This window comes from Hemiscyllium ocellatum, chromosome 14 (assembly GCF_020745735.1).
Source record: "Hemiscyllium ocellatum isolate sHemOce1 chromosome 14, sHemOce1.pat.X.cur, whole genome shotgun sequence".
NCBI classification, from domain to species: Eukaryota; Metazoa; Chordata; class Chondrichthyes; order Orectolobiformes; family Hemiscylliidae; genus Hemiscyllium; species Hemiscyllium ocellatum.
Genome location: NC_083414.1, coordinates 554,994 through 577,625, shown reverse-complemented (window position 1 = coordinate 577,625; position 22,632 = coordinate 554,994). Strand labels below are relative to the sequence as shown.

The following is a 22,632-nucleotide window of genomic DNA, read 5'->3' as shown; positions in this document are numbered from 1 at the left end:
CCAGCTATTGCTTTACCAGCTTGCACAGACCTGTGTATTATTGTAGGCTGTGAGGTGACAATCCATCAGGTCCACAACAGAGATTCCAGACTTCAACATCGAGTCAATCCATGACCTGTAATTGGCCTCTATCCCGGACCAGTTTCTTGCAACTAGCAACTTTAAAGGCAATGCTTTACCATCTGAAAGATGACATACAACCCATCTCATGCTTTGTCTGTGTTTGCGATTTTCAAGCAAACATAATGATTTCTCAAAAGATATTGTGTTGCTGTATCCAAACTTATGACATCATAATGAACAACAGTCATGTCCTTTGAAGAAATAGATGACATATCCAAATTGAATTCTATCAACCACCCATTCACACAGGGTGATGACTTAGACAATGGAGATGTCATTCCAGACCACAACCGGGCACCTCCATCATGTTGCACCATCATCTATTACAATACTAAAGAGTGAAGTCACACAGCCAAGTCAGAATGGTTGTAAATGGACTGTTGTATTGTACATGTACCAAGTCGTTATCTGAATGTGTAGAGGTAATGTATCAATGCATACCCTTGTAGATGTTTATTGATAAAAAGTTGGCATTCTTTAAAGGAGAAAATGGGATGTTCCATATTGCATAGAGTGTAGAAAGGCAGTGAACCTTTAAGACAGTTAAATGTCATCATATTATGTGATGTTTTCGTACATATCATTGGTAGTTGATGCATTGCATCAGCAACAATAGAACTCAGTCTGTGTATGAAATTGTATAACAGTGTAAACACGACTGTTAATAAACTTCAAGCTATCTGTCTCAACAAGAACCTAGTCTTCATGGTATGTGGTACATGAGCTAACAATAGAGAAGTGCTCAGACCACATCAAACTGGCAGTGATGTTTTTCCCAAGACAATATCCTAAGGGCACTTAGGAAACTTCAGAATATTCAAGCAGAGTCATCATGGCCTTGTGAAAGGGAAATCATGTATGTCCAGTTTAAGTTTGTGAAAAATAAATGTTTTTTAAATTCATTGAATGTGGGCATCGTTGGCTGAGCCAACATTTACTGCCCGTCCCTAGTTGCCCTTGAGAAGGTGGTGGTGAGTTGCCTTCTTGAGCCACTGCAGTCATGTGCTGTGGGTAGATCCACAACGTCTTTGGGGGAGTGGGAGTTCTTGGATTTTGACCCAGCAGCACTGAAGGTACAGAGATATATTTCCAAATCCGGATGGTGTGTGACTGGGTGGGGAACTTGCAGGAATTGATGTTCCTGTGTATTTACTGCCCTTGTCCTTCCACTTGGAAGTGGTCATGGGTTTGGAAGATGCTACCTGAGGAGCCTTAGTGAATTTCTGCAATGCACCTTGTAGATGGTGCATCCTGCTGCTACTGAGCATCGATGGTGGAGGTAGTGGGTGCTTATGAATGTAGCACAGATTAAATAGGCTGCTCTGTCCTGGATGGTCAAGTGTCTTGAGCATTGTTGATGCACTCATCCAGGCAATGGGAAGTATCCCATCACATTCCTGACTTTTGCCTGGTAGATGGTGGATAGCTTTAAGGAGTCAGGAGGTGAGCTATAGCAAAATTTGGCAGGAGCTGGGGAATGTAGATTGGGAGCAGCTGTTTGAAGATGAATCCACATTTGATTAGAGGGCAGGACAGGCATGTCCCTATGAAAATGAGGGATAGTAATGGCAAGATTAGGGAACCATGGATGACAGGTGAAATTGAGAGACTAGTTAAAAGTAAAAAGGATGCATACATAAGGTCTAGATGACTGAAAACAGACAAAGCTTTGGAAGAATATCAGGAAAGTAGGACCAATCTGAAATTTGGAATAAAGAGGACTAAAAGGAGTCATGAAATATCTTTACCAAAATGGGTTCAGGAAAATCCCAAAGCCTTTTATTCGTATGTGAGGAGCAAGAGGGTAACTAGAGAAAGGATTGGCCCACTCGAGGACAAAAGGAGGAAAGTTATGCATGGAGAACAGAAAATGAGTGAGATTTTTAATCAGTACTTTGCATTGGTATACACAGAGGTGAGGGATATAACAGATGTTGAGGTTAGGGATAAATGTTTGATTACTCTAGGTCAAGTCTGAAGGAGGAAGCGTTGGGTATTCTAAAAGGCATTAAGGTGGACAAGCCCCTAGATCCAGATGGGATCTATCCCAGGTTACTGAGGGAAGCGAGAGAGGTAATAGTTGGGGCCTTTACAGGTATCTTTGCAGCATCCTTGAACACAGGTGAGGCTCCGGAGGACTGGAGAATTACTTATGTTGTCCCCTTGTTTAAGAAGGGTAGCATGGAAAATCTAGGTAATTATTGACCAGTGAGCCTGACGCCAGTGGGAGGGAAGCCACTGGAGAAGATACTGAGGGCTTGGATCAATTTACAATCGGAAGAAAATGGGCTTATCAGTGATAGGAACATGGTTTTGTGCAGGGAAGATTATGCCTTACCAACTTAATAAAATTCTTTGAGGAAATGACAAAGTTAATTTGAGGGAAGAACTGTAGATGTCATATACATGGACTTCAGTAAGGTATTTTATAAGGCTCCCCATGGTAGGCTGGTGGAGAAAGTGAAGGTGCATGACGTTCAGGGTGCACTAGCTCGATGCATAAAGAACTGACGGGCAACAGGAGACAGAGCCGTAGTTGAAGGGAGTTTCTCAAAATGGAGAACTATGACCAATGGTGTCCCACAGGGATCCGTGCTGGGACCACTGTTGTTTGTGATATACATAAATGACCTGGAGGAAGGTATAGGTGGTCTGATTAGCAAGTCTGCAGATGATACTAAGATTGGTGGATTTGCAGGCAGTGAAGGGGACTGTCAGAGAATACAGCAGAATATGGATAGACTGGAGAGTTGGGCGGAGAAGTGGCAGATGGAGTTCAGTCTGGATAAATACAAGTTGATGCATTTTGAAAGATCTAGTTCAAGAGCGAACTTTACAGCAAATGGAAAAGTTCTGGGGAAAATTGATGTTCAGAGAGATCTGGGTGTTCAGGTCCATTGTACCCTGAATGACAATGCAGATTGATGGAGTGGTCAAAAAGGCATGCAGCATACTTTTTTGCATCGACAGGGTACTGAGTACAAGAGTTGGCACGTCATGTTACAGTTTTATAGGATGTTGGTTCGGCCGGATTTGCAATACTATGTACAGTTCTGGTCGCCACATTACCAGAGGGTGCCGAGGAGGTTCACCAGGATGTTGCCTGGTAGGGAGGGCACTAGCCATGAAGAGAGAATGAGTAGGTAAAGATTATTTTCATTATAATGACTGAAATTGAGGGGGGGGGGGGAACCTGATTTTGAGGTCTACAAAATCATGCAAGGTTTAGACATGGTGGATAGCAAGGAGTTTTTTCCCCCAGAGTGGGGACTCGATTAATGGAGGTGATGAGTTCAAGGTGAAAGAGGAACTGTTTAAGGGAGATACACATGGTTTGTCCTTTATGCAGAGAGTAGTGGGTGCCTGAACGTATTGCCAGCGGATGTGATAGAGTTGGGCACAATAGTGTTGTTTAAGACACATTTAGACAGATACATGAATGGACAGGGGGCAAAAGGTTACTGATCCTTAGAAAATGGGTCAAAGGTTTAGATAGAGGATCTGGATCGGGGCAGGATTGGAAAGGCCTGTGTGGTAAGACTACCTTTTAGAATGTTACATTCTATTTATCAGTCAAAATCTGATTATTTTTTAATACTCATTTAGCCTTTTCTTTACATGACATCAGGCATGTGGCAGAAACAGGGCACTGGCTATTCCATCGCAATTATGCTTCACTTGATATTCCTCCCATCTTTCCTAACATTGCAACCCTCTGTCCCTGTGACCCTCATTGTCTAGTTTCTCCTTTAAATATATTGATTCTCTGTCCTGTGAGAGTTCCATATTCTCACTGCTCTCCGGTTAAGGGCATTTCACCTGAATTCCTGATCTCTCAGTAATTCTCTTTTACTGATGGCGTCTTATTCTGCACTTCCCCACAAGAGGAAATATTCTCTCTGTATCCTCGTGATCAAAATCTTTTAAAGATCTCCATTAGATTGCCCTCAGTCTTTTCCCGTGAGAAAACAGACCCAGCTGGTCAATCCTTCCTTGATGTTTCTGGCATCGTCCTCATAAACCTTCCCTGACCCTCACCAGTGCCTCTAGATCCTTTTTAATAAGATGGTGACCAGACTACCTAAAGTGTTCGTAAAATGTGCTCTAACCAAGGATCAGTGCAGGTTTAATATAACTTCTTGAATTTTCTATCCTGTCCTTCTAGATGCAGCTTGTGATCGTGGTCAATGTATTTGTATCTCAGATCTCTTTTGCTCTTTTACTCTGTCATCCACTCCACTCAATTTGGCGTCATGTCAAATTTAGAAATTGTATTTTGGAGTCCAAAATCAAAGTAGTTGAAAATTGTAGACAGCCATGGCCCCACCACTGAGCCTTACCTAACACCACTTCCCAAGCTCTCTCACTCTGAATAACTCCCCTTTACTCCCACATGCTGTTTTCTGTCTTGATAGTTATAGAGTCACAGAGATGTACAGCATGGGTACAGACCCTTCAGTCCAACCTGTTCATGCTGACCAGATATTCCAACCCAATCTAGTCCCACCTGCCAGCACCCGGCCCATATCCCTCCAAACCCTTCCAATTCATATATCCATCCAAATGCCTCTTAGATGTTGCAATTGTACCAGCCTCCATCACATCCTCCCGCAGCTCATTTCATACACATAGCACTCTCTGCGTGAAAAGTTGCCCCGAAGGTCTCTTTTATACCTTTTCCCTCTCGCCCTAAACCTATGTCCTCTAGTTCTGGAGTCCCCGACCCCAGGCCCTATCCATGCCCCTCATAATTTTGTAAACCTCTATAAGGTCACCCCTCAGACTCCGATGCTCCAAGGAAAACAGCCCCAGCCTGTTCAGCCTCTCCCTGTAACTCAAATCCTCCAACCCTGGCAACATCCTTGTAAATCTTTTCTGAACCCTTTCAAGTTTCACAACATCTTTCCGATAGGAAAGAGAACAGAATTGCACGCAATATTCCAACAGTGGCCTGACCAATGTCCTGTACAGCCACGACATGACCTCCCAACTCCTGTACTCAATACTCTGACCAATAAAGGAAAGCATACCAAACGCCGCCTTCACTATCCTATCTACTGCAACTCCACTTTCAAGGAGCTATGAACCTGCACTCCAAGGTCTCTTTGTTCAGCAACATTCCCTCGGACCTTACCATTAAGTATATAAGTCCTGCTAAGATTTGCTTTCCTAAAATACAGCATCTCAGTTTTATCTGAATTAAACTCCATCTGCCACTTCTGAGCCTATTGGCCTATCTGGTCCAGATCCTGTTGTAATCTGAGGTAACCTTCTTCGCTGTCCACTGCACCTCCAATTTTGGTGTTATCTGTAAACTTACTAACTGTACCTCTTATGCTCGCATCCAAACCATTTATATAAATGACAAAAAGTAGAGGACCCAGCACCGATCCTCCACTGGTCCCAGACTTCCAGTCTGAAAAACAATCCTCCACCACCATCCCCTGTCTTCGACCTTTGAGCCAGTTCTGTATCCAAATGGCCAGATCTCCCTGAATTCCATGAGATCTAACCTTGCTAACCAGTCTCCCATGGGGACCCTTGTCGAATGCCTTACTGAAGTCCATATAGATCACATCTACTGCTCTGCCCTCATCAATCTTCTTTGTTACTTCGTCAAAAAACTCAATGAAGTTTGTGAGACATGATTTTCCACGCACAAAGCCATATTGACTATCCCCAATCAGTCCTTGCCTTTCCAAATACATGTACATCCTGTCCCTCGGGATTCTCTCCAACAACTTGCCCACCACCGTGGTCAGGCTCACCGGTTTATAGTTCTCTAGCTTGTCTTTACCGCCCTTCTTAAACAGTGGCACCACGTTTGCCAACCTCCAGTCTTCTGGCACCATGATACAAATATCACAGCAAGAGGCCCAGCAATAACTTCTCTAGCTTCCCACCAATTTCTAGAATACACCAGATCAGGTCCTGGGGATTTATCCACCTTTTATGCATCAAGGCATCCAGCACTTCCTCCTCTGTAATCTGGGCATTTTGCAAGGTGTCACCATCTATTTCCCTACAGTCTATATCTTCCATATCCTTTTCCACAGTAAATACTGATGCAAAATATTCATTTAATATCTTCCCCCATTTTCTGTGGCTCCACACAAAGGCCGCCTTGCTGATCTTTGAGGGGGCCCTATTCTCTCCCTATTTACCCTTTTTTGTGCTTAATGTATTTGTAAAAACCCTTTGGATTCTCCTTAGGTCTATTTGCCAAAGCTATCTCATGTCTCCTTGTTGTCCTCCTGATTTCCCTCTTAAATGTACACCTACTTCCTTTATACTCTAAGGATTCACTCGATTTATCCTGTCTATACCTTATATATACTTCCTTCTTTTTCTTAACCAAACCCTCAATTTCTTTAGTCATCCAGCATTCCCTATACCTACCAGCCTTTCCTTTCACCCTGACAGGAATATACTTTCTCTGGATTCTTGTTATCTCATTTCTGAAGGCTTCCCATTTTCCAGCCGTCCCTTTACCTGTGAACATCTGCCTCCAATCAGCTTTCGAAAGTTCTTGCCTAATACTGTCAAAATTGGCCTTTCTCCAATTTAGAACTTCAACTTTTAGATCTGGTCTATCCTTTTCCATCACTATTTTAAATCTAATAGAATTATGGTCGCTGGCCCCAAAGTGCTCCCCCACTGACACCTCAGTCACCTGCCCTGCCTTATTTCCCAAGAGTAGATCAAGTTTTGCACCTTCTGTAGTAGGTACATCCACATCCTGAATCAGAAAATTTTCCTCTGCATCTAATGCCTTAACACTATTGGCAGTCTCAGTCTATGTTTGGAAAGTTTAAAAACCCCTCCCATAACCACCCTATTATTCTCACAGATAGCTGAGATCTCCTTACCAGTTTGTTTCTCAATTTCTCTCTGACTATTAGAGGATCTGTAATACAATCCCTTTCTTATTTCTCAGTTCCACCCAAATAACTTCCCTGGATGTATTTCTAGGAATATCCTCCCTCAGCACAGCTGTAATGCTATCCCTTATCAAAAACGCCACTCCCCCTCCTCTCTTGCCTCCCTTCTCCCTTTCTATCCTTCCTATAGTATTTTTAACCTGGAACATTAAGCTGCCAGTCCTGCCCATAACTTTAAAGTTATAGAAGAACCCATGACATTAGTTGATGAAAAGCAAGATCTGCTGGGATCCTGATCAGCATTCCTTTCTTCCTTCCTAAGTTTTGAGGAAGGATCACTGGACCCAAAACATTAACTCTGATTTCTCTCCACAGATGCTGCCAGATCTGCTGAGCTTTTCCAGCAATCTCTGTTTTGTTTCTAATTTCCAGCACTGCAGTTCTTTTGGGTTTTTTTACTTTAGTATTCCTTCCTTAATCAACTCCCCCAAAATTACATTTCTTATTTATTTCCTATCTGTTAGATCCTACTGAAGATGTACAGGCACTGCATTATTTCTGAATCTAACACCACTTCCCTTCTCTTAAGCCATTGGTTGTAAAGTACTAAATGTGAGGTTTCCTCTTATTACAAAATCAGCATTGCCGTTCTACAGGAAGGATGTTGTCTGTGTATAGTACTGGTTGCCCTTCTATAGGAAGGATACTATTAAAACTTGAAAGATTGCAGAAAATATTTATAAGGATGTTGCCAGAGCTGTAGGGTTTGAGCTATAAGGAAAGGCTGAATAGGCTGGAGCTATTTTCCCTGGTGCATTGGAGGCTGTGGGGTGACCTTATAGAGGTTTGTAAAATCATGGGGGGCATAGATAGACCAGGTCTTTTTCATAGGGTGGGAAACTAGGTTTCTAGGTTTCCAAAACTGGAGAGTATAGTTTAAGGTGAGAAGGAGAAGATTTAAAAGGGACCTGAAAGGTAACCTTTTCACACATAGGGTGATGCATGTATGGAACAAGGTGCTACAGGAGGTGATGGAAACTGGTACAATTGTAGCATTTAAAAGGCATCTGGATGGTTACGTGAATAGGAAGGGTTTTCGAGGGTTATGGGCCAATTGCTGCAATGTCAGATTGGGAAGTCTGGTCAGCGTGGATGAGTTGGACCAAAGGTCTGTTTCCATGCTTTATAACTCTGACTGTATAAAACAGATTATTTTGCTTTTTCTTCATGTGGGTGTGAGCAGTACCTATTGCCCTTGACCTGAGTCTGTCATTTAGTCTTGGGGACAGTTAAGAGTCAACCACACTCCTGTGGGTCTGGAGTCGCTTGTGGGCCAGACCTGATAAGTATGGCAGATTTCTTTCACGGATAAGTATTGCGATGGGTTTTCTACAACAATCCAAGGTTGGACATGCTAGGACTTTTTTCATGATATTTTCAGGGTCCCTATCACGGAGACTAGCCCTTAATTCCAGACTTAGTGTAAGATTAGATTAGATTACTTACAGTGTGGAAACAGGCCCTTCGGCCCAACAAGTCCACACCGACCCGCCGAAGCGCAACCCACCCATTCCCCTACATTTACCCCTTACCTAACACTACGGGCAATTTAGCATGGCCAATTCACCTGACCTGCCCATCTTTGGACTTTGGGAGGAAACCGGAGCACCCGGAGAAAACCCACGCAGACACGGGGAGAACGTGCAAACTCCACACAGTCAGTCGCCTGAGGCAGGAACTGAACCCAGGTCTCTGACGCTGTGAGGCAGCAGTGCTAACCACTGTGCCACCGTGCCGCCCAGGCTGAACAGGCTGACGTCACTTTGCCAGGGCTTTCATCTTGGCCTCTGGATTATTATTCCAGTAACATCAGTACTAATCCACATGTCCTCCTAATGCAGACAAGGCATACCTGCTGATGCCGCATACAAACCTCAGCTCGGCCTTTTCCATCTAACTCATTGACATACACTTATTCCCTTTTGCCTTGTGTTTATCTAGCTTCTTAAATGTTCCTCTTTGCTTTGACCACTTCTGGCGGTAATGAGCTTCCATGCTCTTGAAGCAATTAGGGTGTGTCTAGTTAAAGTAAATGCTTGATTTTCCCACATCCCATGAATAAATGTTAAAAATTCTCAACAATCTGCATAAAGTTGTTTTTTCCTGAATTTGGTGTTAGTGGCTATTTGATAATGATGTCCCCAATTCTGATGAAAGGTCATCTCAACCCAGTCTTAACCCTCTGATTCTCTCTCCACTGATGCTATCAAACCTATTGTTGACATCTGCACAATTTGGCATTTGTCATGGACTCTTCTTCCCAATCCAAAGCCCATTGACAGTAAAGTTGTGAATGATCACAAACCAAGTGAAGGTTCCCTCACCTTTCACAATTCATTAAGCAAAAAATGCGAATGAGCCACTTTTGTGTAATTGTGAGCATTGAGAGTATGGCTGTAGGAGTACAATATGAGGCCAGTGGTGATTTAACGGGGAGTCTCTCACTGCTCAAAACCAACTGGCTGATGGGACAATGACTAACTGCACAGCCTCTGGCACCAAGTCCCTCAATCCTCAGTTTCTGAATCACCCACAACTCAAAAATATCTACTTTCGATCACCACTCCCATCTCCAACCCCCTCCCCTCCAATAGTCCTCCCTTCCCCATCACTCCCTCACCCCCCAAAACCCCTCTACCCAGTTACAACACCTCAACTGCCACCCCATCATTTCCGCTGCAAATGTGTTGCTGGTCAAAGCACAGCAGGTTAGGCAGCATCTCAGGAATAGAGAATTCGACGTTTCGAGCATAAGCCCTTCATCAGGAATAAGAGAGAGAGAGCCAAGCAGGCTGAGATAAAAGGTAGGGAGGAGGGACTAGGGGGAGGGGCGATGGAGGTGGGATAGGTGGAAGGAGGTCAAGGTGAGGGTGATAGGCCGGAGTGGGGTGGGGGCGGAGAGGTCAGGAAGAGGATTGCAGGTTAGGAGGGCGGTGCTGAGTTGAGGGAACCGACTGAGACAAGGTGGGGGGAGGGGAAATGAGGAAGCTGGAGAAATCTGAATTCATACCTTGTGGTTGGAGGGTTCCCAGGCGGAAGATGAGGCGCTCCTCCTCCAGCCGTCGTGTAGTTGTGTTCTGCCGGTGGAGGAGTCCAAGGACCTGCATGTCCTCGGTGGAGTGGGAGGGGGAGTTAAAGTGTTGAGCCACGGGGTGATGGGGTTGGTTGGTTCGGGCGGCCCAGAGGTGTTCTCTGAAGCGTTCCGCAAGTAAGCGGCCTGTCTCACCAATATAGAGGAGGCCACATCGGGTGCAGCGGATGCAATAGATGATGTGTGTGGAGGTACAGGTGAACTTGTGGCGGATATGGAAGGATCCCTTGGGGCCTTGGAGGGAAGTGAGTGTGGAGGTGTGGGCGCAAGTTTTACATTTCCTGCGGTTGCAGGGGAAGGTGCCGGGGGTGGAGGTTGGGTTGGTGGGGGGTGTGGATCTGATAAGGGAGTCACGAAGGGAGTGGTCCTTGCGGAACGCTGATAGGGGAGGGGAGGGAAATATATCCTTGGTGGTGGGGTCCGTTTGGAGGTGGCGGAAATGGCGGCGGATAATACGTTGTATGCGCAGGTTGGTGGGGTGGTAGGTGAGAACCAGTGGGGTTCTGTCTTGGTGGCGGTTAGAGGAGCGGGGCTCAAGGGCGGAGGAGCGGGAAGTGGAGGAGATGCGGTGGAGGGCATCGTCGATCACGTCTGGGGGGAATCTGCGGTCCTTGAAGAAGGAGGCCATCTGGGTTGTGCGGTGTTGAACCTGCGCATACAACGTATTATCCGCCGCCATTTCCGCCACCTCCAAACGGACCCCACCACCAAGGATATATTTCCCTCCCCTCCCCTATCAGCGTTCCGCAAGGACCACTCCCTTCGTGACTCCCTTGTCAGATCCACACCCCCCACCAACCCAACCTCCACCCCCGGCACCTTCCCCTGCAACCGCAGGAAATGTAAAACTTGCGCCCACACCTCCACACTCACTTCCCTCCAAGGCCCCAAGGGATCCTTCCATATCCGCCACAAGTTCACCTGTACCTCCACACACATCATCTATTGCATCCGCTGCACCCGATGTGGCCTCCTCTATATTGGTGAGACAGGCCGCTTACTTGCGGAACGCTTCAGAGAACACCTCTGGGCCGCCCGAACCAACCAACCCAATCACCCCGTGGCTCAACACTTTAACTCCCCCTCCCACTCCACCGAGGACATGCAGGTCCTTGGACTCCTCCACCGGCAGAACACAACTACACGACGGCTGGAGGAGGAGCGCCTCATCTTCCGCCTGGGAACCCTCCAACCACAAGGTATGAATTCAGATTTCTCCAGCTTCCTCATTTCCCCTCCCCCCACCTTGTCTCAGTCGGTTCCCTCAACTCAGCACCGCCCTCCTAACCTGCAATCCTCTTCCTGACCTCTCCGCCCCCACCCCACTCCGGCCTATCACCCTCACCTTGACCTCCTTCCACCTATCCCACCTCCATCGCCCCTCCCCCTAGTCCCTCCTCCCTACCTTTTATCTCAGCCTGCTTGGCTCTCTCTCTCTTATTCCTGATGAAGGGCTTATGCTCGAAACGTCGAATTCTCTATTCCTGAGATGCTGCCTAACCTGCTGTGCTTTGACCAGCAACACATTTGCAGCTGTGATCTCCAGCATCTGCAGACCTCATTTTTTACCCCATCATTTCCCCCACCCTCAACACTCAACTTTTCTCATGCTGGTGATTTGGTTTCAGAGATTGCAGCAGGATCTTGATCAGCTGGAGAAATGGGCCAAGAAATGGCAAATGGTTTTAATACAGATGAGTTGTCGCATTTTGGAGTCAAATCAAGATAGGAGTTTTGTGGTGAATGGTAGGGCCTTAAGGAGTGTAGTAAAACAGCTTAAAGTCCCAACAGGTTTATTTGGAAGCCTGAGTTTTCGGAGCGCTGCTCTTTCATCAGGTGGTTGTGGAGCAGGTCCTGCTACTCTGCTTTCTGCTGAAGGAGCTGCACTCCACAAGCTACTGCTTCCAAATCAACCTGTTGTCTGATTTTTAACTTTGTCCTCCCCAGTCCAATACCGGCTTCTCCACATTGTGAAAGAGGGACCTCGGTTTTAGGTGCACAATTCTGAAAGGGGAGTAAGGGCAGTGGAGAAGGCTTTTGCCATGCTGGCCTTCACCAGTTGGGGCAGAGAGTATAGAAGTTGGGAAGTTATGTTGCAGTTACACAGGACTTTGAGGCTACACTTGGAGTATTGTATTCCGATTTGATCACCCTGTTATAGGAAGTTTGTTATTAAACTGGAAACACTGAAGAAGGAATTTACAACGATGTTGCCAGGACTCGACGTATGAGTGGTAGGGAGAGGTTGGACCATATAGAACATTACAGCGCAGTACAGGCCCTTCGGCCCTCGATGTGGTGCCAGCCTATCATACCAATTTGAAGCCCATCTAACCTACACTATTCCATGCACGTCCATATGCTTATCCAATGATGACCTAAATGTACTTAAAGTTGGTGAATCTGCTATCGTTGTAGGCAAAGCATTCCATACCCTTACTACTCTCTGAGTAAAGAAACTACCTTTGATATCTGTTCTGTATCTATCACCCCTCAATTCAAAGCTATGTCCCCTTGTGCTCGCCGTCACCATACTGGAAAAAGGCTCTCCCTGTCCACCCTATCTAATCCTCTGATTATCTTATATGTCTCTATTAAGTCACCTCTCAACCTTCTTCTTTCTAACGAAAATAGCCTCAAGTCCCTCAGCCTTTCCTCGTAAGACCTTCCCTCCATACCAGGCGACATCCTAGTAAATCTCCTCTGCACCTTTTCCAAAGCATCCGCATCCTTATAATGCGGTGACCAGAACTGTATACAATACTCCCAAGTGCGGCCGCACCAGAGTTTTGTACAGCTGTAGCATAACCTCATGGTTCCAGAACTCGATCCCTGTATTAATATAAGCTAAAACACTGTATGCCTTCTTAACAACCCTGTCAACCTGGGTGGCAATTTTCAAGGATCTGTGTACATGGACACCGAGATCTCTCTGCTCAGGGTGTAGGTTTGCTCGCTGAGCTGTAGCTTTGATACCCAGACGTTTCATTACCTGGCTAGGTAACATCATCAGTGGCGACCTCCAAGTGAAGCGAAGCTGTTGTCTCCTGCTTTCTATTTATATCTTTCTCCTGGATGGGGTTCCTGGGGTTTTGGTGATGGAACCACACAGCTCAGCGAGCAAACCTACACCCTAAACTTCAACCTGAACTACAAACCTTGCATCTCTTTGCTCATCTACACTACCAAGAATCTTACCATTAGCCCAGTACTTTGCATTCCGGTTACTCCGACCAAAGGAAATCACCTCACGCTTGTCCGCATTAAACTCCATTTGCTACCTCTCAGCCCAGCTCTGCAGCTTATCTATGTCTCTCTGTAACCTACAACATCCTTCGTCACTATCCACAACTCCACTGACCTTAGTGTCATCTGCAAATTTACTAACCCACCCTTCTACGCCCTCATCCAGGTCGTTTATAAAAATGACGAACAGCAGTGGACCCAACACTGACCCTTGTGGTACACCACTAGCAACTGGACTCCAGGATGATCATTCCCCATCAACCACCACCCTCTGTCTTCTTTCAGTAAGCCAATTACTGGTCCAAGCTGCTATATCTCCCACAATCCCATTCCTCCACATTTTGTACAATAGCCTACTTTGGGGAACCTTATTGAACGCCTTGCTAAAATCCATATACACCACACCAACCGGTTAACTCTCATCTACCTGTTTGGCCACCTTCTCATAGAACTCAATACGGTTTGTGAGACATGAACTCAAACTACAGTTTTGGTTCCCATCCCCCTGCTGGATTAGTTTAGACCCACCCCAATAGCCTTAGCGAATTTCCCCCCCCCAGGATATTGGTACCTCTTTGGTTCAGATGAAAGCCATCCTGCTTGTAAAGTTCCACCTACCCCAGAAAGAGCCTCAATTATCCAAGAATCCAAAACCCTCCCTCCTGCACCATCCCTGTAGCCACGTGTTCAACTCCTCTCTCTCCTTATTCCTCGCCTCACTAGCAAGTGGCACGGGCAACAAACCAGAGACGACAACTCTGTTCGTCTAGCTCTAAGCTTCCATCCTAGCTCCCTAAGTTTCTGCCTTAAATCCCCATCTCTCCTCCTACCTCTGTCGTTGGTGCCTATGTGGACAAGCTAGGGCTGTTTTCTTTAGAGCGTAGAAGACTGAGGGGGGAATCTTATAGAAGTGTATAAGATCATGAGAGGCATGGATAGGGTGAATGCACTCAGTCTTTTTCCCAGGGTTAGGAACTGGAGGAGCTGAAAATGTGTTGCTGGAAAAGCGCAGCAGGTCAGGCAGCATCCAAGGAGTAGGAGAATTGACGTTTTGGGCATGAGCCCTTCTTCAGGAAGGGCTCTTGCCTGAAGCGTTGACGCTCCTGCTCCTTGGATGCTGCCTGACCTGCTGCGCTTTTCCAGCAACACATTTTCAGCTCTGATCTCCAGCATCTGCAGTCCTCACTTTCTCCTAGGAATGGGAGGAGTAGAGGGCATCAGTTTAAGGTTAGAGAGGAAAGAGTAAAAGGGAACCTGAGGGGCAAATTTTTACACAGAGAGTGTTAGGAGTATGGGATGAGCTGCCAGTGGAAGTGGTTAAAGTGGGTACATTAACAACATTTAATAGATATTTGGACATATACGTGGATAGGAAAGGTTTAGACGGATAAGGGGTTAGCATGGATGGACATTTTGGCCGGCATAGACTAGATCGGTCTGATGGGCTCATCTCCATGTTGGAGAACTCTATGTACTCCTCAGTTCTGACACTCTGCACCCCTCTCCAACTTGTGTCCTGTCCCCCCCTACACATCCCCTCCTCCCTAACCACAAATCCCTCTCGTAGTCTTTCATTCCCAACAACTTCCTCTGTTATTACCCCTTCTCCTGTCGTCACGGACCTTACGAATCCTGCTTTTTGTTTATTGGGATGTGGGTAAGTCTGGAATGGAGCTGGAAGGTTTTGCGGTTTTGCACTTGGAGCATGTTGTTAACTGCATTTGTATTGTACTTCAGTCTGTGCTGCTGGTTTGGTTTACTCTTCACCCTTTCTGTTTTATTGTCATGCAGAATGTAGACATTTCAAGACCTCCTGAGGAAGCCCTTCTAACCGTCCCTGCTCACCAATGAGACTTGCTGCCTCTCCTTTCACCACTGCAGCCCTAACTGGGGGACAGCCCTCAGCTTCTAACCTCATGATGCAACTTGAGATTTTATTTCAAATCCTTAAATAATACTGGAAAGAAATGTTTTTACATATGGCTGTTCTATGAATTGTTTGTACATTAAATGCTACAGTACGCAAGATATTTGGGGTAACAGTGCAATGAAATTTTGATTGAAGATTATCAAATCCAGTTTTAACCAGTCCTGCACCGATCTGCCTGACCCAAGTGGAGTGTAACCGATGTCTGCAAACTCAATAACTTTCCGTAGATCTGTGATTGTACATGTATTCATCATCTATTGGGCTGTTTTACTGAGAGTTTACACTATGTTCTTTCAAAGCTACAATACTTTATAGTGACTGATCAGCATGAGAAAGTGAGCAGCCACCATTTGGGGAAACATTAAGAATTTCAAAACTGTTTACATGTATTAACTCTTCTTGCATTTGACATGTTTGTTTTAACCTGGTATTGAGATTAATTTCACCTCATCCCTACTGTAAAAGCAGTGTAGCTAAGTATGTGACTCAAAGCTGGATAATGAAATGTACTTGATCTAATTTAAGAGGATACTTACTATGCAGATGGTAAGTGGTAACTCATTATTGTGAAGTGAATCCTAGCAAGTGAAATGTAGTCTTAAATGGGCAGGGACTAAGTTAGTGAAATACCTTTTCTACAGTATAGCTGGCATTGATTCAGAAGAAGTTGCTTCAAAGTGATTGATTACTGTGTAAATTTGCTCTCGTTTCAGATCGGCAATGTTTTAAGTTTCACTGAGCAATCTTGCTTGGAATAAATAATTTTAATTATGTAAAAGTTACAGAGATGTATAGAATGTTCAAACTGCAAATGATCAGAAAATAGTTAAGAATTTTTATTTATCATTGTACTGGTTTCTAAATCTGTGTTGCTTCACTTTAAAGGTGATTTTAATTACATTTTGTAGCAGATAAATGTAAATTCTTTGTATCTAATACATTCTTGACTGTTCTGTAGTCGTGTTAATGTGCATTTTAATCTGTCTATTTAACTGAATATGTGCCACTGAATAGTAACCTCCTGTAAATATTACATGGACATCAGAGCTGAAAATGTGTTGGTGGAAAAGCGCAGCAGGTCAGGCAGCATCCAAGGAGCAGGAGAATGAAGAAGGGCTCATGCCCGAAACATTGATTCTCCTGCTCCTTGGATGCTGCCTGACTTGCTGCGCTTTTCCAGCAACACATTTTCAGCTGTAAATATTACATCCCAATCTCACTGAATCATTCATCTACAACTCCTCTGCTAGCAACTGGCTCCATTGTATAGAGTCCTAGAAGTAAGTTAGTACTACTGCATTCAGCATTTATTGAGAGCTTCAGTCTGTTGCTGTTTGATCTCTTGCAATCCAGGTGAGTGGAAATGGGAGTGTACTGTATAACAACTGGCAGATGATCTACTCCTTATCATATGGCAGTTTCAGGGAGTTTTCTGTGCACAATTTAGCTGGTGCTCCTTTTCCATTACAACGTTGACTAACATGAAGCACTTTGGAACTGCCTGACGCGATGAAAGATGCTTTAAAAATGATTGAATAATCAGTGATCAAACTCAGTCCATTAGTTTAACACACCTGAACATGAGGAGAGGATGCTACACCCCAGGTACAAGACTTGCAATTAACTGGTTCCTCCACTCACCTTTAATCTAGAAACTGCAGATCCCAGTCTGCCTGGTGGGGAAATGTTTAGACATAATAACCTAGGACAAAATTAATTAGCATCTGGAGAAGTGAGGGTTGCTAGGTGAAGTAAGCAATGCATTGAGCTCTTTGATGGAGAACATTGATAGACAAACAGGAAGTGCTGGAGAAACTCACCAAATCATGCAGCGTCGGTGAAGAGAGAAGCAGAATTAATGTTTGGATTCAATAACTTTTTCCGAACTCTGAAGAAGAGTCCTGTTGGGCAATACCTGCTTAGTTTCTCCAGTAATTTGTATTTTGGATTTTTAAAGGACCTTTGACAGTGTATTAGTGTAGACTTGTAAACAAAATGTATTCCGATAGGATTTAAAGGTCAATGGCAGCACAAATACAAAACTGACAAAGTGACAAAAAGAGCAACAGACAAACCTTCAATGATATAGAGTTAGGTTATCACTGAGACACCAGTGTGAGAGACAACTGCAGGATCTGTTTAGGCTCATGGCCCTTTACAAAGGACACAGATCATGGATTATATATAATCAATAAGTTAGAGCACATCAAAACTCTCATAAACATGCTACAAAAGAACTATGTGGAGATGAAACGATGCACTTCTCAGTTCTCAATTCATCATTTCATTACCTTTGTTATAATGTTCTCTTCAGTTTGCCCATTATTTGTGTCACTGTAACACGAATGTTAAATTAACACATTGAAGGTCATCATGGGTGTGATTGAGTGAGATTTAAATCCCAACAGCCTTCCTATCCGAAAAGACATTTTTCCTTTCTACCTCTTATTTAACAATTTATCCCAGCACAAAACTGTTCCAACTCATTGGGCAGGATGTTTCATGATGTTGATAGAAGTCTGGCCCATTAGTGGAGTTATGTGCCACCTCCTTAACAATGGCTTGTTGTAACAACTGGCCAGTATCAGGTCTTGCCTGGCATCCTGCCATCTCAACATTAACCAGTTCTCCAACATATGCCCAATGCACTGTGACCAATAACTCCAAAGGTTACAGACCAGTCAGTCGAACAGAAAATAAATCAGACCTGACAGCGCTCAGCACCAGGGCCTGAAGATTATTGATAGATACTGGCCGCAGCTGACTGAGGCTAGGAAAGGTGTCCCTGGCTCTATAGATAGGGCAAACAAAATCACTCGGAAGATCTCTCCCTTCCCTGTACTGGGTGCCCTGATCAGCTACTGAGTGCCTGTGATTGAGGGGCCCCTACTCCCACCCACCCTAACCTCCAACCAGTGCCCTCCCCACCCCCACAGAAAAGAAAAAAACAATCTGGACATCCGAAAGGATCCTGCCTGGGTTCTCGTGAGGTGACTCCCCATCTGCCTGTGGTTGAGTATTTGCAATGCCAGGGTGAGGCCTTTGTGTTAATCTTCATTGTTTAGAAAGAGTCATAGAGATGTACAGCATGGAAACAGACCCTTCAGTCCAACCCGTCCATGCCAACCTGATATCCCAACCCAATCTAGTCCCACCTGCCAGCACCCAGCCCATATCCCTCCAAACTCTTCCTATTCATATACCCATCCAAATGTCGCAATTGTACCAGCCTCTGCCACTTCCTCTGGCAGCTCATTCCATACACACACCACCCTCTATGTGAAAAAGTTGCCCCGAAGGTCTCTTTTATATCTTTCCCCTCTCAACCTAAACCTATGCCTTCACGTTCTGGACTTCCTGACCCCAGGGAAAAGACTTTGCCTATTTACCCTATCTATGCCCCTCATAATTTTGTAAACTTCTATGAAGTCACTCCTCAGCCTCCAACACTCCAGGGGAAACAGCCCCAGCTTGTTCAGCCTCTCCCTGTAGCTCAAATCCTCCAACCCTGGCAACATCCTTGTAAATCTTTTCTGAACCCTTTCAAGTTTCACAACATCTTTCTGATCGGTAGGAGACCAGAATTGCATGCAATATTCCAACAGTGGCCTAATCAATGTCCTGTACAGCCGCAACATGATCTCCCAACTCCTGTACTCAATACTCTGACCAATAAAGGAAAGCATACCAAAAGCCGCCTTCACTACCCTATCTACCTGTGACTCCACTTTCAAGAAGCTATGACCTGCACTTCAAGGTCTCTTTGTTCAGCAACACTCCCAGGACCTTACCATTAAGTGAATAAGTCCTGCTAAGATTTGCTTTCCCAAAATGCAGCACCTCGCTTTTTTGTCTCCGATTTTGAGGAAGAGAGCAGGGTGTCTATCCTCTGTCCTGATTACATTTTCCCCACAATCTCCAATTCCAAATGCAAGGACAAGGTGCTGACATTAAATTCTGGCTAGTCTGTGTAGGTCCCACAACTAACCCAGCATATTGAGGTATCTGGGTGATAATTAGTTCCCATAAGTTGGCTGATTTAGATGAGAGGGAGACCTTGGTGTAATGTTCACCGGGGGTCAGTTTTAGGAATAATTTCTTTGATATGCATGAATGATTCTGGCGTGGATTCACTCCCACGAGCTTGTCGATTGCCCGTCAACCAGATAGTTGTAATCAGATTATTGTACTTTGGTTTGTGCCATTGTGACCAGTTAAAGACACTAACCTACTACCTGCCACAGCTGAATGCACTCAGTGCACACAGCCAAGGGCTATACCATCTGCAGGCATCATTACTCACTGTTTAAACAAAGCAGCAGTGTAAACATCGTATATAATGAGTTTCATTATTTAGTTTCAAAAATGCAGTATTCCTTGCAAAATCTTTGATTCATAAAGCATTCTTTTTCCCATTTTAGTTCACACTGAAGCATACAGGGAATCGATGGTATGGTCATTACAAGGGAAAAATGTTTTGTGCAGTGAGTGTTGAGATTCTGAAATGTATAGCCGGAGTGTGGTAGAAGTGGGTTTAACTGAGGTTTGCAAAAGGTAATAGTGCCATTGAGGAAAAAACGAATTGCTGGGCTACAGGATCAAGGTAAGGCACAGGCTCCAGGTGAATTACTTTTACTGACCGGCCAACGGAGGCAATGGCCTGCTTCTGTTCTACACCCATTATACAATTCCATGTAAAAGGCACAGTGATTAACAAGCTCATCATAACAGATCCCTTTGGAAATAATAATCATAATATTTATTTTCCTATTAAATTTGAGTCAAAATTCAAATCCAAAGCAAGAATCACAATTCAGTAAATAGTTGCTGGGTTGAATAGAAATTGGATATTGTGGATAAGAGAGAAATGTTATCGCAGCTTTCGGTCTTGTACTTATCAGGACCAATGCAAGAATACCAAATTTCAGAAAGTGCAACAAAATATCCTACAGGGTAAAAGGATGTCATTGGCTGAAACTTTTCCACAGAGACAGGAACAGGGAGCCAAAGGCTCTAAAGCTCACAGCTAATTCAAAAAGGACCGAAGGCTTCAGCCCATTCATTTATTTGCAGAAATGTTATCCCTGAGTATCAATGTGGATCTCCTACACAATGAAGTCCACTAGTTAACTTATGTTGATTGCCAGTTGAGCACTCATGATGGTGCTGCACTCCTTCGCTGACCCTTTGACCTTGCAGCACTTTCTCAGTACTGATTCATCGATAGTGCCTTACTCCTTCGCTGACCCTCCAATAATGAGGCACTTCCTCGGCACTGACCCTCTGATAGTGCGGCACTTCCTCAGTACTGACCCTCCGACATTGCAACACTCCCTCAGCACTGACCCTCCGACAGTGCGGCACTCCCTCAGCACTGACCCTCCGACGGTGCGGCAGTCCCTCAGCATTGACTCTCTGACAGTGTGGCACTCCCTCAGTGCAGACCCTCCGACAGTGTGGCACTGCCTCCGCACTGACTCTCCGAAACTGTGACACTCCCTCAGCTCTGACCCTCTGACAGTGCGGCATTCCCTCAGTGCAGACCCTCCGACAGTGCAGCATTCCCTCAATGCAGACCCTCCGACAGTGTGGCACTCCCTCCGCACTGACTCTCCGAAACTGCGGCACTCCCTCATCACTGACCAACAGTGTGTCACTCTCTCAGCACCGATTCTCTGACAGTGCGGCACTCCCTCAGCACTGACCCTTTGACAGTGCAGCACTCCCTCGATACAGACCCTCCTACAGTGCACCACTCCCTCAGTGCTAAGCCACTGACAGTGCGGCACTCCCTCAGTACCAACCCTCCGATAATGTGCCACTCCCATAGTACTGTCCCTCCAAACAGTGCAACATTCCCTCAACACTGACCCTCCGACAGTGCGGCACTCCCTTCGTACTGACCCTCCGACAGTGTGGCACTCCCTCAGCACTGACCCTCTGACAGTGCGGCACTCCCTCAGCACTGACCCCCTCCAACAGTGCTGCACTCCCTCGGCACTGATGCTCTGACAGTGTGGCACTTCCTCGGCACTGACCTGGTGCCAGTGCATTGTGTGCCCTGGGCTTCTTATGTGGGTTACAATACCTCTGCAACATCAACTGATGCCTCCTAATCCTGTCTTGTCCATTTATTGTTTTTGATTCAGAATGTTAATGTGAATCGGAGTTCAGAGGATGCCCTGAAAACTGTCCCGGCTCAATATCCAGCTGGTCGTTCTGATCAAGATTGAAACAGATACTTCCTATGATTGGACAGCATGGGGACCTGCTATCACAGCACAATCCACTTCATCCTTCAGGGACTGATGCACTTGATCAACGATCACGAAGTGAAGTTACCTACATATGTCTTTGGCGATATTTAACCAGCTCTCGCAACAGCTTCTCTATTTAACTGCTGCCTGAACTGTGATGCTTTCGGCCTGGTTTGTACATTAGTCTTGTGTGACAGCAATGCTTGGGTCTTTATTCGTGCTGTTATTTCTGTTTGTTTTTTTCTTCACACTGAGATGGAAGTGACACCCTCTAACATTTCAGGTTTTGAATTCAGGACCTTAAATATGAAATGTATTTTAGCACAGGCTCCCTATTATTTAATTGAGTGCAGCACTGAGTTGTTAGCTGGGTATAGACCAGAGTTGTTAGATGGGACTTGACCTGGGCTTCCTAGCTCAGATGTTGGGACAGATTCTGAGGCTTTTACACATGGTCCAGAGACCTGAACCCAGAATCCAGCCTGAACTCCCACTGCAGTACCGAGGGAATCCTGCTCTGTCAGACAGTCAGCACTGAAGGAGTGCCGCACTGTCAGAATGTCAGCACCTAGGGAGTGCAATCATGTGGAGTCTCCATTGAAGGATAAAATGTTCCTCCCATGTGTCATGATGTTTAAGTAGCTTCTTGTCTCATCCAGGTGTATTTTATGGGATCTTGCTGTGCTCAAATTGATTGCAATCTTTTCTAACAATAATGACACTGCATAATATTCATTGGTTGTAATGAACTTGTGACAGGTGCTATATAAAAGAAAGTTTTTTTGTTATTGAAGTTTTAATAAAGTGAATATGAAGCATCAGCTGTTTTAGAGAAAGTGAGGACTGCAGATGGTGGGGATCAGAGCTGAAAATGTGTTGCTGGAAAAGCGCAGCAGGTCAGGCAGCATCCAAGGAGAAGGAGAATCGATGTTTCGGTCATAAGCCCTTCTTCAGGAATGAGGAGGGTGTGCCAGGCAGGCTAAGATAAAAGGTAGGGAGGAGGGACGTTGGGAAAGCGATAGGTGGAAGGAGGTCAAGGTGAGG

The 22,632-nt window shown here is 45.1% G+C and overlaps 1 protein-coding gene across 4 annotated transcripts in view; it reads left to right on the top strand.

Moving 5' to 3' along the window:
- The window catches only part of LOC132822201 (6-phosphofructo-2-kinase/fructose-2,6-bisphosphatase 4-like), a 173,316-nt gene extending 157,033 nt beyond the window's left edge, over positions 1–16,283 (top strand). For all 4 annotated transcript variants that reach the window (XM_060835273.1, XM_060835275.1, XM_060835274.1 and 1 more), the window contains one exon: positions 15,193–16,283. In XM_060835273.1, the coding sequence (XP_060691256.1) occupies positions 15,193–15,252 (60 nt within the window). In that variant the 3' untranslated portion in view covers positions 15,253–16,283. The remainder of the gene's footprint in view (positions 1–15,192) is intronic.
- Positions 16,284–22,632: the final 6,349 nt, after the last annotated feature.